This window comes from Solanum stenotomum, chromosome 3 (assembly GCF_019186545.1).
Source record: "Solanum stenotomum isolate F172 chromosome 3, ASM1918654v1, whole genome shotgun sequence".
Lineage (NCBI taxonomy): Eukaryota > Viridiplantae > Streptophyta > Magnoliopsida > Solanales > Solanaceae > Solanum > Solanum stenotomum.
In genome coordinates, this window is record NC_064284.1 from 33,782,078 (window position 1) to 33,798,273 (window position 16,196).

General features: G+C 32.6%; 2 protein-coding genes across 2 annotated transcripts; one reads left to right on the forward strand and one right to left on the reverse strand.

The window, feature by feature from the left end:
- Positions 1–1,287: 1,287 nt before the first annotated feature.
- On the forward strand, positions 1,288–2,070 carry LOC125860148 (NAC domain containing protein 52-like). Its single transcript, XM_049540049.1, has one exon. It carries the CDS (start codon positions 1,288–1,290, stop codon positions 2,068–2,070), a length of 783 nt encoding a protein of 260 aa, XP_049396006.1.
- A 1,543-nt stretch (positions 2,071–3,613) lies between these two features.
- On the reverse strand, positions 3,614–13,396 carry LOC125860474 (uncharacterized). Its single transcript, XM_049540438.1, has 7 exons — positions 13,267–13,396; positions 13,034–13,112; positions 7,596–7,644; positions 7,373–7,469; positions 4,720–4,772; positions 4,343–4,405; positions 3,614–4,055 (listed from the first exon to the last, which is right to left on the reverse strand). Exons 1-7 carry the CDS (start codon positions 13,349–13,351, stop codon positions 3,777–3,779), a joined length of 705 nt encoding a protein of 234 aa, XP_049396395.1. The 5' UTR covers positions 13,352–13,396; the 3' UTR covers positions 3,614–3,776.
- Between the last annotated feature and the right edge of the window lie 2,800 nt (positions 13,397–16,196).

Consider the following 16,196-nt stretch of genomic DNA (forward strand, 5'->3'; position numbering starts at 1 on the left):
TTTCACAAGGACTTGGACTTAGGGCTTGGACTGAGCCTGATCAGATCTTTAATTAAATTTAAAGATTCCTTTTTCGTAATTTTTGTAATTTATTTTGAACAAATTGTTTATATAATATTTGAATTTTATATTTAAAAAAATATTTACCTTTTTTAAAAGGAAACAAGTAAAGGTTACGTTTGTACAGAAAATGAGTGACTCTTCATGAAAAATATCCTTATTAGATTTAATTTATAAATACGAAGCATTTCCAAAAGTAGTATTCAATTGCATATATGTTATATGCTTTGTTGTATCCATACAAAGAAATGTTTGTCATCCCTTAAAGAATATACAACCAATAACTCTTGAAAGATAGTGATCTTTCATGCTTCAAAGCTTTAATTTCTTTATTATTTTTCTTCTAACAAATTGTCGATAGATTTGAACAATTATAATACCAACCAATAATCACTTGTTAGTACATTTCAGACTTATAGTTTCTGTACTATATAACCAATACTCCCTCCGTCTCATATTAGATGAACATTTTACTAAATATATTTGTCGTATATTACTTGATCACTTACTATATCAAGATATAATTAATTTTTTTTTTCTATTTTAACCCTACAATTAATATGAGTTTAAACAAATTTTTGAAGATCCAATTTTTTTCCAGGAGGCTAACTAATTATGAACAAAGGAAAAAAGGTAAAATTAATAAATCTATTAATGATTTCTTAGTTACGGTATAAAATAAAAAATGTCCAACTAATATGAGACGTGAGAGTATTATTCACTTCCCAGAACAATTAATATTAATTTTATTTTAATTTTGTAAAATAATAAATTTCTATTTTTACTCACAGTCAACTACTATAATAAAGACATGTTGCCTGCATTTTAATGTGAAAATAATCAAAAATAAAACACGATATTTAAAAAAATAAATAGAAAAAAGGTCAAATTGCCACGTGTCTTTAAAAGACTTGAATGGATTTGTCGGTTGTTCTACCAGAAATACCCCCCAAAAGGAAACTAAACTTTCACTTTAGGAAATTTTCGTAACCACTTGCGTTAGAAAGTAAGGAAATAAAGTAACTTGAAAAGTAGTAATTAAGTAACTTTAGTTAGTTCAATTACAGTTATAGTAGTAATTTAGGAAATAAAGTAACTTGAGTTTGTTAAGTAATTTGAGTTTTTTCCCTTAGGGTAATAAGATGTGTATAAATAGATAACTATCTTTGTTTAGACATCATAATTCACATAATTAGTATAGCTAGGTTAATTCTGGATGAAGAATCAATGTCGAAGCAAATGGGAATACGTTTTCATCCTACTGATATGGAGCTAATCAACTATATTAAGAGGTTTTTCAAAGGCGAATTATCATTGAATCAACAATGTCCTGTCCAGTTTGTGGATATATATGGAGATCAACCACCATGGGAGATATTTGGAGCTAATTGTGAAGAGAAGTTTTGTTACTTTATTACTCCTTTGAAGAAGCGGAAGATTAAAGATAAAAGGTTTTGTCGAACTTGTGCTAAAGGGACGTGGAAAGGGCAAACCGGAGAAGATCTTATAAGGAGGAATCGTATGGGTCCTGTGATAGGGTTTAAGAGAAATTTCAAGTTTGAAACAAGTGAGTGTGGCCAAAATAAAACTTGGTTGATGATAGAATATCGGGTTGCGGATAGTTTCTTTAAGGAAAACAATCATATTGTTAAAGAAGATTTTGTAGTGTGTCGAATCAAGAAGAAGAAGAAGATGGATAAAGAGAAGAACGTGGATCATGCTATGGAGGCACAAGATGGAGACAATGTTGCGGGGATTATTGATCCTACGTTACTGCTTGAACCTAATGATAATAACGACTACTCCACAACGGAAGATCAAGTTAGGGTTTGTGAGGCTACAACTTCCGAATATGATGTTACTACAATGGAGAAGAGAGAGACAACGTTGGAAGTAGAAGAAGGCCATGATATTAGAAGTGAGGAAGATATGTGTAGAACATTCGAGGACATCCCTGTTGATATTCCTGATGATTGGTTGTTGCATTCATCAGTTTTACAAGATATATAATACACATTTATATAGTTCATTAAATGGACTATTCAGTTGAAAAGAAATTGTAATTTTGCCCAGATATATATATAAATATATATAAATGTCGATGTTCTGATTATTAATATTTCAAGAATTGTGCTAACTTGTTTTCATATATATTTCTGTTCGTATGCCAATTTTACATGTGGAAGAATCATCCGTACGTGTTTAGTTTAAAACCAAACATTAGGAGGATAATGAGAGCAACAAGGTCTTAGTTTATAGTTATGTGTTCCTATCTAGTAATAATAGTTTATAGTTTGTGCATCGATAGGCGATAGAATAACTTTTTAATAATACAGTCAGTCAAATGTCTCTATAGCAGCCTTGTTTGTCCCAATACTTTGGCTTCTATAGTAAAGTGTTTTTATAAAGAACATAACGTGAAAGATTAGTAGGAATTCATAAAACATGATTGATGTTCTTATTTGTGGTAGAGATTGATGTGTTGGAAGAGAACCTTTACTCTTAGAATGGATAGTAGCTAGGAATTCATAAAAGTCACACCAATTGTCTAACGTTGTTTATTAGTTGTGTCTCAAAAGAAATTGTGATTACAAATATTGAGCAACAAGGTTTGCTAGCAATGGTATAGCCCAAAAGGTGGACTGAAGATAGGTGAATGCATGACATATTTAAATCTTTTCAATCAATCCAAACATAGATATTTTTAACCCTTTTTCGTTTATTAAATTGCCTCATTTTGACCGAATTCAAATTCAACCAAAAACACATATTTTCCCTCCTATATCACACTTAGAGCAGCATGATAACTTGTTTTGACCGATCTAAATCCAATGTTTGGCTGGTTTGAGTAATAATTGGAATATGTTATCATGGTGTTTCTCTATTTTATTGGAACAAGTGATTTAACAACTTTATTCTCATCAAAATTATATAGTTATTCCACAAATCACTTGTTTATTCGATGTCTATCCATTAATATAATTATTGTAATTAATTAATTCCTAATATCTCTCCATCCATTAGTATATATTATACAACGTCAAAATAAAGTCTTGAAGAAAGCAAGGTAACGGTTAATGCTTCAAGCCAATTTGATGGACCAAGAATTTCAAGTTTGTTAAATCAAGTTAAATAAGAGAAAGGGTGCTTCAAAAAGTGTATAAGCTAAATTAATAAGCTAACTAGCTAACCCAACTTCCATATATTATTATAATATTACTGTATAAGATCAAGTTTATAAGTATTTTTGTTAAAAAAATATATATATGAAAGTTTTGTATATTATTGTATACCGAATTTATATTATTGTATGTGGAATTATGCTTGAGGCTAAATTGTAATGTAAATTTTAAACTATAATTTTTTTTGTGTAACACCTCATTAATAAGTATCTTGTGTGATTATCTCTAAACAAAATCTTACGTTCAACTCCCCGCCTTGTAGGTCATTAGTCATTATTACAATGTCTAATAGAATAAATAAGGTATCTCCAACAGGAGGTATGGTTACAAGTGACTAAATGTGGTGGATAGAGTATAAAATTATGATTATAGGGGGAAAAACAGGCAACAAAATATTCCATAAAGACAGTAATTATAGTTATGTTTTAACCTCCCACACATTTAATTATACTACTACATTTTCAGAATTAAACTGAACCATGACCTACCTTGTTGCATATCCTGTATTTGACATGAAAATAATAAGAAAGTGCATTATGAATCACTGGTAGGTGTAGTATCTGCTGCTTCAGATGATCTAACTATTGCTTCAATAGTGTCCATGTCAACTGTCATAACATCCTCAACTTCAGCCTCTTCTACCTCAGCCATTACTTCATCTGCATCACCTGCACTCGTTATAGGTTCAACTCCATTAGATTCAACTGGTGAACCCTTCGTTTCTGTTTCTGTTTCTGTCCCTGCTTCTGTTACAGCATTTTGTATGGTATATGGATCGCTGGAGATAGTCAATGTTGATGTAACTAACAAATTCTGCAGACAGATAAAAGCATCACTTAATACTCCACAACTAGTAATTACAAAACAAGACCATATTCAGTCTGTACCCAATCGATCTTCAGAAACTATTGGAATCCCTAAGTTCCCAACAATTGACAACTAAGCAGTAATGTACTCTTACACTACTTGCTACTACGGAGTTTCCTTCAGAAAGTTGTCATTCAAGATTTGGACGTTAAAAAGTGTTGAGATGCTACATCAATGAGATTAAACAACGTGAAACTTTATAAGCACAATAAGGCTCCACATCGGAATCAAACCTTTTCTAGAGCCAACGCAAGCTTTGACAGCTTGGAATAAATGTTCCGCGCATCCAACAAAATCTGCTCAATATTACTCAAAAAGATTAGAGACAACGAAAAAACAATATATCAAATGTTTAATTGAAAACCAGAAATCAGACATCAGCATGAAGAGAATCATTGTAACAGTGAATAGAACATACTTAATACACTAAAAATAACACCTCATATTGAGCATACTCCCACTAAGCTGCTATAAGACGACTCCTATACTAGAAAAACACAATTTTTTCCATGAAACAGAGAAACACAGCTTCAAATTTAAAGGAAAATCATGTAGAATTAAGCACTAACATATCCAACAATGTGAAATTGAGATTAAAAAAGATTGTCACCTCACAAAGTCTTTGCAACGTAAATGGAGGGCCTTCAGCAAAGCTGTTGAGAGCTGCAAAATCAAGGTAATGTGGGGAAGATCAAAATCAGAGTAATGACCCAGAAGACAAGAGCTTACCTCAACTGCATCAGGAGAAAATCAAACAAGATGTGAAATGGTAATATATGTTAGAAGTTCAGTTACAAAGTGAACCCGGAGAAAACACCATTGAAGCACCCACAAAGTATACCTTCAGACTTTAGTTCAACTTCCGAGTTATAAAGCTGATTTGGAATAATAACATTTTATTTGACAGGTAAATGTAACATATCAGGAGTTACTTTTCACATGATACAATGTGCTACATTATTTTCAGGTGAGTAGTTTTCCAGTAATAGGTTGAGGCAAATGAAAACTCTTGAAATTGTGAAAGTGAAGCAGATGAATTAGCTTAACTGCTACCACAGAAGAGAGTAACAACACTAAATGGGAACTTTTTTTTGTTGATTTGAAACTACGTGACAAACCATAACCCGCTCCTGGAATGCAGAAAGTGGAATATGCCTAGTGGGAGCTTTTCCTTTGAACACCTCAAAGACACCCACCTTATAAGCAGTCATACGTCGGACTAATTCTATTTGGAAGCAAGCACATGGTATGAATATCTACAAAATGGGAGATGACAAATTTCTCTTTGAATTTGCTTTTAGATCCACTGCAGAACAGATTATGAAGGGTGAATAGTGTTGGAAGAATCTCCTTGTCCGGCTGCAATGGTGGTCACCATTGATAGGAGCTATCAACCACAGTGAATTACCCAGTTCAGTATGGACCAGACTAGTTGGATTACCTTAGCAATCCTGGCCTCAAAAGGTAAGCTATCAGAGACAACTGTGGAGGTTGGTTGGATACGGAGGAAGAGACGCAACTTCGGAATCACTTGAAATGGGCCAGGATAAGAGGGGAGGAAAGTGAGGTTCTAAAAGAAATAACCTTGGAACAGGGAGGTGTCCTCTTCACCATCCAGATCTGGGAGGAAAATCCGGCAACTTCTGCCATGGGCGAAGACAAAGGAGAACAGGTGGAAATTCCAGCGACTTCAATTGGTGTCTCACAAGGGTATATGTCCCTCACACTAAATGGACAAAACTGAGCGTTGGGAGGAGATTGCAGCAGCCAGAGGTTTGTGGGACGGTCTTTGTCACTTGTGGAGAGTCGATTCCTTTCAAGGTTTCTTGCTTTGTCTGATAAGTGGCAAGGAAAGCTTACTTGAGCCAGGAGAAATTACAAAGAAGAGGACTTCAAATTTATTCAAAATGTCCATTATGTGGTCAAGATGGTGAAAGCAATGAACATCTTTTCCTGCACTGCAAGACAACTACAAATGTGTGGCACATGTTCTTTTGTCTGGCATTAACTGGACCATGCCTAGTTCTACTATAGGAAATTTTAACTGCTAGAAGAGTGTTGAGAGGAGAAGAGGTGAAGAAGATTGGTGGCAGATCATCCCAGCTTGTGTATGGTGAATAATATGGAAGGGAAGGAATTCAAGATACTCTGAAGATAAAAGCAATTCCATTCAGAAATTTAGAATGGATTGTCTTAGTCCCTTATTTTTTGTGTGAGAATATAAACAGAACATGGGGGGATTAGGTAAACTAGTTGATTTAGAAGGAATGTGTGAGTTTTTTGCTATGTCCAGGATCCCCTTTATACTTTAGTATGTAAAGATCACAAACAGCTCTTTTTGTAGCTGAGTTTTACTGTTAATACAAGTGGTTACCTTTATCCAATAAAAAATAATAATAAGACTGTCATTAAGCAAATATTGAAAATGGACATAAAAGGACATTTTGGACAATATGTTGACCATCAGTACACATATGCAGTACCAATATGCAAATGCATTTATTTGACCATTTCACAGCAACCTAACCAAGAAGAGCATTATTTACTCCTACTTCACTTCTTCCTTTTTCCTCCATTCAACCTTTTTTTTACATCACATTTCCTCCCTACTGCCTAAGAGAATGCATCTTAAAACATCAACATTGAACATGCTAACAAGTAGTGAGACCCCAAGCTAAACACCCAAAAAGAAAACTGACATCCGAATACATGTTATACAGTTGCCCCACACAAACAGAACAATCAATTTTAGGAGAACCTTGTACCTCCATGGCACCCCAAGCTAAACACCAAAAAAAAATCTAACATCCTAACACATGTATAATTCTATGGCATGTGAATTTTATTTTTTTTGCCTCCAGTAAGCACACAAAAACAGGACAATACAGAAATATGTTCTAGAAATATGAAACATTATGTATCATCTTCTATTATTTTTGGATAATAATAACACTGTTGTTCCAATCAGCTAGCGCGAACGTTGACTTTTCCACCGGGTACCTGCCATCTCCCACCAACACATGGATTGGTAACTTTACCTACCAATCAATTTTAGGAGAGCCATATACTTCTATGGCATGTGACTTTTTTTTTGCCTCCAGTAAGCACACAAAACCGGAAAATACAGGAATGTGTTCTAGAAAGAAAAAAATATATTGTATCAGCAGATTTTCTTATAGAATTGTTACAGACAAATAAAGCTAATGTCCCCCATGTCAAAGGAGAACGACAGGAATAGGTAAGGCAAATGACTGCGGGAATACCATCATCCAACCTTTTAGCCAACTCAGGTAAGCTCTCTCCTAAACAAGATTGTTGCTGTTCAATAGTCATTTTTGCCTCGGGATAATCTGACAGGACCTTCAATAAAGCATTTAAGAGTGGTTAAAAGATCATATACACAATACAGAAATATTAAAACAGCATAAATTGGAAGACGACTCTAAAAGTTGTCATACACTGACAACTTGGCATACCTCCCCATACCTGCTTAAGATGGAATGACAGCATGCCCTTGAGTTTGTCCCAGTCATGCCTGAGCCAAACATACACAAGATAAATTGTTCATGACACGAAACTTCCAAAACCATAATGCAATAAACAAGAATACAACAGAGAACTCTTTTTCGTTCTTTTCTTTTTCTTTTGGATCAGAATACAACTCTTTTCTTCTTCTTGAACAAGATTATTGTGTAGAATTTAAGATTCTCTATATTTACTTCCCTAGTTAAAAACAAGAAAAGACAGTCTCACATGGAACAACTTTTCTCACACTTCAAAAAGTTCAAATTTTGTATACAAAGAAATAGAATTTAAAATTGAATCTACAAATTAAATTCACTCTTCTGACCGAGGTATAGTTTCTCTTAAACTGGGCTGAGAAAAGAAACCCTCAAAGGTGCTCCTTGAAAGCAGGGAAGTGGGGAAGAACAAACAAATTATCATTAAGCTGGGGCAAATAAGTCGATAGTAGTGAAGACTGAACAAACAAATTAATAACACTCCTTGGATGGTGAACTGAACATGATAAGTGGGGTTTGGTCAAGATCACTCATCATGCTCCATGGCCGTTTCCTGGTACATGTTCCATTTGGTTACAAAGTTGGATTTGTCACAAGCTTAAGAAACTTATTATTCGGACAACACCAATAGATCAAGTGGAATATACTACCAAAGAAGGTTGCAAAATATTTCCAAGATAAATATATATATATACAAGTAGTGACAAGATACGAGAACAAAAAGAGACATGGTATCTTGTGTACTATTATCTGAGCACCTACAGGGCTACAGCAATAATGTCATTAAACCTTCCAATTGAACTCTCTAATGGAGCATACAGCAGCTGATAAACATGAAACCTTACCAGGCCAAGCTGAGCCAAGACAAATTTTTGGATGTTGCTAACCCAGTTGACTCGTTATGTTAGTAATTAATGTTTGATGCAGTTCTGCTCATATTTAGGGTATCTCCAACCCTATTCTCTATTTTACACTCCAAATATAGAGTTCTCTATTTTGCAATTGGAGCCTCTACACTATCTTGAATTAGTGCATTAAGATCACATTCATCCTCGATTATCATGTTGTGCAGTATAATACATGTTAGTCATTATATCATGTAGCACTTCGTTTCTCCAAAAACGTGGCAGTCCTGCAATAATTGCAAAACATGATTGCATAACTCCAAATGCACGTTCAACATCTTTTCGGCACGATTCTTGTTTCATCGCAAAATATTTCTTCTTTTGGGAATGTGGATCACGAATAGTTTGGACAATTGTAGACCATTTAGGATAGATACCATCAGCTAAATCATAACCCATGTTGTATTCTTTTCCTTGAATAACATGAAGGGCGAGAGGCGCAATACCGCTAGAAGATTTTGAAAAATAGATGTGATGACTCTAAAACATTGATATCATTATTTGTGCCAGGCAAACCAAAATATGCATGCCATATCAAAAGGTCATAATCATCAACAACTTCAAGAATAATTGTTGGTGATCCACTACAACCTGCATATTGCCCAGCCACACCGTTGGAATTGAAGTCCGCACTTTCACTTAATTTCAAAACAAATTCAAATATTTTTATTTGTCTTTGAAAATGAATTTATGTCCTAGAGATTCATCTAATAATAATGATGAATTTTTTTCTTCATCATCATCTTCGTTAGAATTTGTTTTTTAGATAAATAAAATTATATGTAGATATTAATAGGATAGAATGTCATCTTGATTTTTACCATTAAATAGATTTCACCTTATTATTAACCGTAGGATGAGATGCTCATCTTTATATCAAATTTATTTTTAGATAAATAAAATTATATGTAGATATTAATAGGATAGAATATAATCTGGATTTATTTTTAGATAAATAAAATTATATGTAGATATTAATAGGATAGAATATCAAATTTGAGATAAAGATGAGAATCTCATCCTACGGTTAATAATAAGGTGAAATCCATCCAATGGTAAAAATCAAGATTACATTTTATCCTATTAATATCTACATATAATTTTATTTATCTAAAAGTAATTTTGAGAAAAAGATGAGAATCTCATCCTACGGTTAAAAATATGGAGAAATCCATCCAATGGTAAAAATCAAAATTACATTATGTCCTATTAATATCTATATATAATATATTTTGAATTCAATTCTTGTCACGTAAGCAAAATAATGTATTCATGTTTCATCAAATTAATTGAAAAAATGTCTCGGTCTTGTGGATACTCTATCAATGAGGATAGACTATTATGTCAAATTTATGTAGACATCTCTCAAGACCCAATCACTGGCGTATTCCAATCCTATGATCAACTTTCGGGTTGAGTTGAAGAAAACTGTAATAATTCAAAGAAAGAACCATGGATGTATCGCAACAAAAAATCTGTGCAGTGTCGAATAGCCCTAATTGAGAGGGCAGTAAGAAAATTAAGTGGATGTATTAGACAAACTGAAAATTTGCATACCAATGGTGCTTCGGATATAGATATTATGAGTGATTATTTTGTAACTACTAATAATATATTTATATACATATATTTACTTATTATACAACTTTGGTTCTTGTTTTGCAGATTCATCAAAGCAAAACCGCTACTTATGCAAGTACCAACTTATAAAAAGGGTTTTAAGTTTGATCATGTATGGAATCTGATGAAAGATTTTGAAAAGTTTAAGGATATCGATACCGAAAAGAAAAAAGTTCAAGGACAAGGCTCTTCTTTGCAATCATCAGAGTCTAAGGCTCCTATCTTGAATCACCTAATGAAGTGTAATCACCTGCAAAATCCTATAGTATCATCTCCTAACTTATCATCATTTTCACTTAATTTAAATGAGGATTTTGCAGGTGATTACACTTCATTAGAACGACCTATTGGGGTGAAGAAATCAAAAATGAAGTTAACAAAAGATGAAGGTCTTTCATCAGTTGTGAAAGTTTTCGAAGCAGAAAATAAACGACTTGGTGAGATGTTGTCAGAGTCAACTACATCCAAACAACAAGACGACCAAGGGCAAGATAGATATATCAAACTCAAGGAATATAGAGAAGAAAATAAAATTTTAAGGACAAGTTTAGAAGCTATTAGTGATCCAACTGTTCAAGATTACATGCGACAAGAACAACTACGAATAGTTGAAAAAAAAAATCAACAACCAAAGCCGCAATCACAACAACAACAATTTTCTGGATCATACACTGGTTTTTTCTGAATATTGGTGAATCTGGAAATGACCTACCGGATTACTAAATTATTGTTGTGATTTTTAAAATTATTATGTTATGTAATGTATTATTATCTTGTATTTACATTATTATGTTATGTATTGTATTGTTAAATTAGAATTTTCATCTTATCTTTTAAATTTTGTGCATTATTCATAGTGACAAAGAATAATAAATTTAAATTATATCAGTTAAAGTGAAGAAAATTGAAAAAAATGTTTGAAATATTATTAATTCGGGATGAAAGTAGTATATATTAAATAATATTTTTTTTTAAATGTTTTATTACATTAAAAAAGAATTACGAATATTACAGATTTAGTTAATGGTCGTATATGATTTATAATATGTTAATTAGAAATATTATATAATAGAAATAATAATATAATAATCAAAAAGTAAAATAGAGAGTATGAATAGTAGTTCTTCAAATTCACCTCTCTATAATTAGAGAATAATTATAGAGAGTGGTTGGAGAACCCATTCTCTATTTTACTCTCCAAATATAGAAAATACAAAGTAAAATAAAGAAGGTTGGAAATGATGTAATGGCTTAGATTCAGCTTGAGCACATCCAAGTTATAAGACTAGTTTGATTAGAGACCAAACTCAAGAACTTAACTAGTCTTTGCTCTTTGAAGTACTCAAGTACAACAACCAGCTTAACAACTTGCAGCCAACTTGTACAATATTATAATAAACTTTAGATAGCTAAAAGAACTATCCTATCCTATCCAACCAACTATATACTCTAGTATAATGTTTTTAGTCCCAGGTTAAAGAATCTAACGTTCTTCCTTGACAATAAAAACCTTTGACGTTCTTGTGACCTATATGGTCAAATTTCTCAGTAAGTTCTGTCCAACTTTGTTGAGCTAGTAAACAAGCAAGGCAAAGTTGTAAAGTAATACATACATGAAATACGACTATCAATCATTACTATATTCTTTTATCTCCAAGATATTCTAGCTAAACTTGGGCAAAGAAAAAGTTGGAGCAATATGGTCACAGGTTCGAGCTAGGGAAGCAGCCACTAACACTTTCATTAGGGTACGCTATCTATATCTAAGTTGCTCAGACTCCGGTGCAGGTATCCGACATGGGTGCGAATCCGAGAATCAGATTTAGCAAAATCTAAATTTAAGGTTCAGGAGTATGGATCTAGGTGCTAGGATTCGGCTAAAATTCAAAATTATAAAATATAGCTATAGAGATATTCTAAATTTTGAAAGATCTTCAGAGATTGTCTTCCCCAAGACCCCAACTTCTTCATTCATGCTCTACGGTTCTTCCCCTCTAATAAGAAAGAGAAAATCATTGCTACTGTCTACCAGAAGTCAGAACATGACTGCTAGAATTCTTAGTTTCTCTCTGTTTGGCCTGAAACATGAAGCAAGGAATATTGACAAAGACGAAAAACTAAAAAGGAGACAAAAGGACTACAATACTAGAAGGTATGTCATTTCCCATGTCTTAAATTTATTTTATCTTTTATTTTGAGGAATAAAAATCTCAATTTCCCCCCAAATGTGTCTATGGACTGTGATCAAAGTATTTGATGTGAGTTGACCGAATCCCACAATCACACTCGACACGAGAGAAGCAACAAAAAATGAAGAGTTTGTGCAACTTAGATCTACATCACACCCCTTGGAGTACGGCCCTTCCTTAGACCCTACGTGAATGCATGATGCTTTGTGCACTGGACTGTCCTTTCTATATTCTAGCTAAACTTGCACTGAGCTTGCTTTCCTTTTTATAAAAGTAATATCCTGGTGAGCTTGTGTGCACTTGCACAGAGCTTGCTTGGGCTCACGGATCCATAAAAACTCAAACATATGGAGCTTGGCTTAGCATAAACTAACTAGAGGTAGCCATAATTTTCGCAGGCCAATGAAACAAGGTTTGTCTGTCAGATCAACTAAATGTACTTTGCTCATCCCCATTAAACACCCACTTTAGGATGCAGCAAACACTAGTATCTTCTTCCATTCAGATGCAGGTAAAAGAGTTTACATAAAACAACAACAGTAGCAAGATTATTGTCTGTGACAAAAATTTATTGTGTTTACCATTTACACATCAGTTAAGCAATGTGAAAAAATGGGACTAACTCAAATTGCAAATTTAAACTAGCCACTTGGAAATAAATAAAGTTGTAGGGCAAATTAATAGTATACCAGTACTTCCCACTAGCTGCCATTACTTCAATTACACTCTTAACTTCTTCATCATTAATCTGTTTTTCAGATTCCATGCCTGTAGATCCCAATAATACCCATATTTAGTAGAAAGATGAAAACCCAATTTCGTATAGCACAAAAATCACAGGAATCAGCCAAGAAATGATAAATAAAGCAGCGTTATTCCTTCTTAAAACAGAAAATACATAAATTTAGAGAAAATTGAATACCTGGTTGAGGAGAATCCATATATACTCGAAGAAAAGGGAGGTTAAAGTACCCAAGATTAAACCCTAATTCATCTACTCTTCCCATTTCGGAAGAGAGAATTTGTTTTACATTATATTTGATAGGTTGGATGGGTCGGGTATGGGTCAAAACAATACATGTGGTTTGGGTAATGGATCTAACACACCCCTGAAAATAAATTATGCCACTATTGGACATCTATCCTTTATTTATATTTTTAATTATTTAATTGGTATCATTTATAATAAGTTATTGTAATATTGGTAAACTAGCGTCTCGTGCGAAAATTTAATATTACGGAATTCATAAAACAATACTTAAAACCTATCAGTCATTAAAACTAAAATACTGTATTATCTTACATACAAGATTACGTAGTAACAAACATTAACAATGTAAAGGAAAATGAAATTTATAACATTTTATCATTTATCATTTATCCTTAATAACATAAGTATAAATTAATGACTGTAAAAAAACATATCAAGATCTGTAACAATAGAATGAAACAGAAAAAATCGATCTCACTAAATGTACAATGTCCCCTTATGAAAATTATTCTCCTCTAGTACCCGATGTTTAAAGGAATAGATTCTCTCAAGATTAAACGAGTCACTAGTGTATTGATACAAAAATAATGGTGTCAGTGAGCCACTTAACAGGACCAAAGTACACGAATATTTAATTGTGAAGCAGAAGAAGAACTGTGAAGAAGAAGAAGGAGGAGGAGGAGGAGGAGAAGCAGGAGGAGAAGAAGGAGAAGAAGAAGAAGCAGAAGAAAAAGAAGAAGAAGAGGACAAAGGACGAAGAAGGACAAAGAAGCACGAAGAAGGACGAAGAAGGACGAAGAAGAAGAAGGAGGAGGAGGAGGAGAAGAAGAAGAGTTCAAAATTTTCGTTGTTTTAAAATGAGAGAAAATCCCTCTATTTATAGACAACAATGGGTAGTGTGAACATATGTTTATTGTGCCTTATTGAAAATGTCACAACTATTTGGAAAAGTTGCAACCCTTCGAAAAGGTCACAACCTTTCATAAAACTCACAATTTTTCATAAAAGTCACAATTTTTCATAAAAGTCGCAATTGTTCATAAAAGTCACAACTTTTCATGAAAAGGGAAGGCCAGTTTTGAAAATAAATAAATTAAAAGGGAATTCTGGTTTGTGATGGCGCCACATAACCTGACATAGGATTCTATTTTATATATATGATTCTAAACTAAGATTAGAACATTTTTTTGTAGGGGTATAGTCTTGGATGGGGGGTGAGTTTTAATTCTGTAGAGGTGTTAAAGGTCAATTCTTAAGGGGTTGTTCGGTACATAGGGATTAGTAACGTGGAAATTAGCAATGCAGGTTTTAGTAGTGCTGGAATCAGTAATGCAGAGTTTTTTTTTTTATCAAGTGTTTGGTTCATTGCTTCCACTTCATCTTGTGTTTGGATTAAAACTCTTCGGAATGTTTTTTTTTCAATTACCGTTGAATTATTATGAGATTTTCTATTTCATGTAATTGAGTCAAGGTAGATAAATATTGCGAGACAATATTTTTTTATGGTCTTCTAACTCTAGGAGAAGAACAATTTTGTTGTCATGTTTGTTATTTTCTCACTTGAATTATTTGAGGGTAAGTAATTGTTATCTTAATAAATTGATTACTCACAAAACGTTAATGTTCAATTTAATAAAGATAGACCATTGACTTTTAAAATCGAAAAGACGATAAATTATAATAAGCATTTACACTTACACATAAAAAATACATATTGTAATTTTAATATGGAGTTAATATCTTAAAAGTTTACTCAACTTTTATAAGTGTTTTTCTAATATATATATATATCATCAGTGCTTTTGCTAGGAAAAAAATGATAGGTGTTTTTCTACCAATTTTTTTAAAACTAGGTAGGCATTACATAAAAGGAGAACTTTGTTGCCAAATTTGATTAAATATTATGACAAATCAAAAGAAGAGATTTTTCTTAATGATGTAATATGCTTCTTATGTTGATCAATACGAATGTGTTACTCAGCAAAATAACACTAATTAATTATTTATCTAATTTACAATATATTAATTGCAAGCTAATTTATTTAAATAAATTTACTAGTACACAACTACAAGTATAAAACATAAAATCAAGAAAATAAAAATAATGATTAAAAGGATTTGAGGGGTATTTTATCTTTACATATATTAATTACATGGTATTAAATCATATGTATTACTAATATATACCACCAAATGGAAGGGTATTAGCTATATATCCTATAATCCATGTAGGGTGTATAACTAATCCATAGATTAATTATACATAGGCCCACCATCCTACCAAATATAGTACTAAATAATATCATACATAATACATGAATGATTTCTTTTAATATTTCCTATCAAAGGACCCCTAAGTGAGGAAAAAAATTAATTAGGAAATGTATTAAAGTCATAAGAATACTTAGCACAAAGTTTAGGTGAAAGCTTCTTGACCGATTGAGTTTCGATATAATTAATTTTTTAGGGTCAATTTCAAACAAACATATATATTAGAATATGAAGAAGTATATGTCTCATAACCTATCAAATTAATGATATGCGAATCTAGTTTCCAATGCAACAAATCGTTCGACAATCTGATATGTGAGAAAGAAGTTGTGCCCATTTTATATCAGTACGGAGGACATAACTAATCATATCAACATCCAAGTTGAAACGTCCTTCGCGAGACATACTCATATCACATGTAAGTTCTTCAATGTATCTTCCAACTTCCCACATGTTAGTATATTTATCCTTAAAAGAAGTCAACCTAAATAGACATCCTTGTTCTACACACCTACAAATAAGTCGCCATGATTTTTTTGTCGATTTAATAACTAAGTACTACCTTGCTATCTTTAAATGTAGAAATTTAA

Coding starts and splice junctions, on each gene's coding strand:
- LOC125860148 (XM_049540049.1), top strand. CDS start 1,288: ATGTCGAAGCAAATGGGAATACGTTTTCATCCTACTGATATGGAGCTA.
- LOC125860474 (XM_049540438.1), bottom strand. CDS start 13,351: ATGGGAAGAGTAGATGAATTAGGGTTTAATCTTGGGTACTTTAACCTC. Junction 13,113..13,266: donor TATGGATTCTCCTCAACCAG/GTATTCAATTTT, acceptor TGGGATCTACAG/GCATGGAATCTGAAAAACAG. Junction 4,056..4,342: donor TTGCGTTGGCTCTAGAAAAG/GTTTGATTCCGA, acceptor ATCTGTCTGCAG/AATTTGTTAGTTACATCAAC.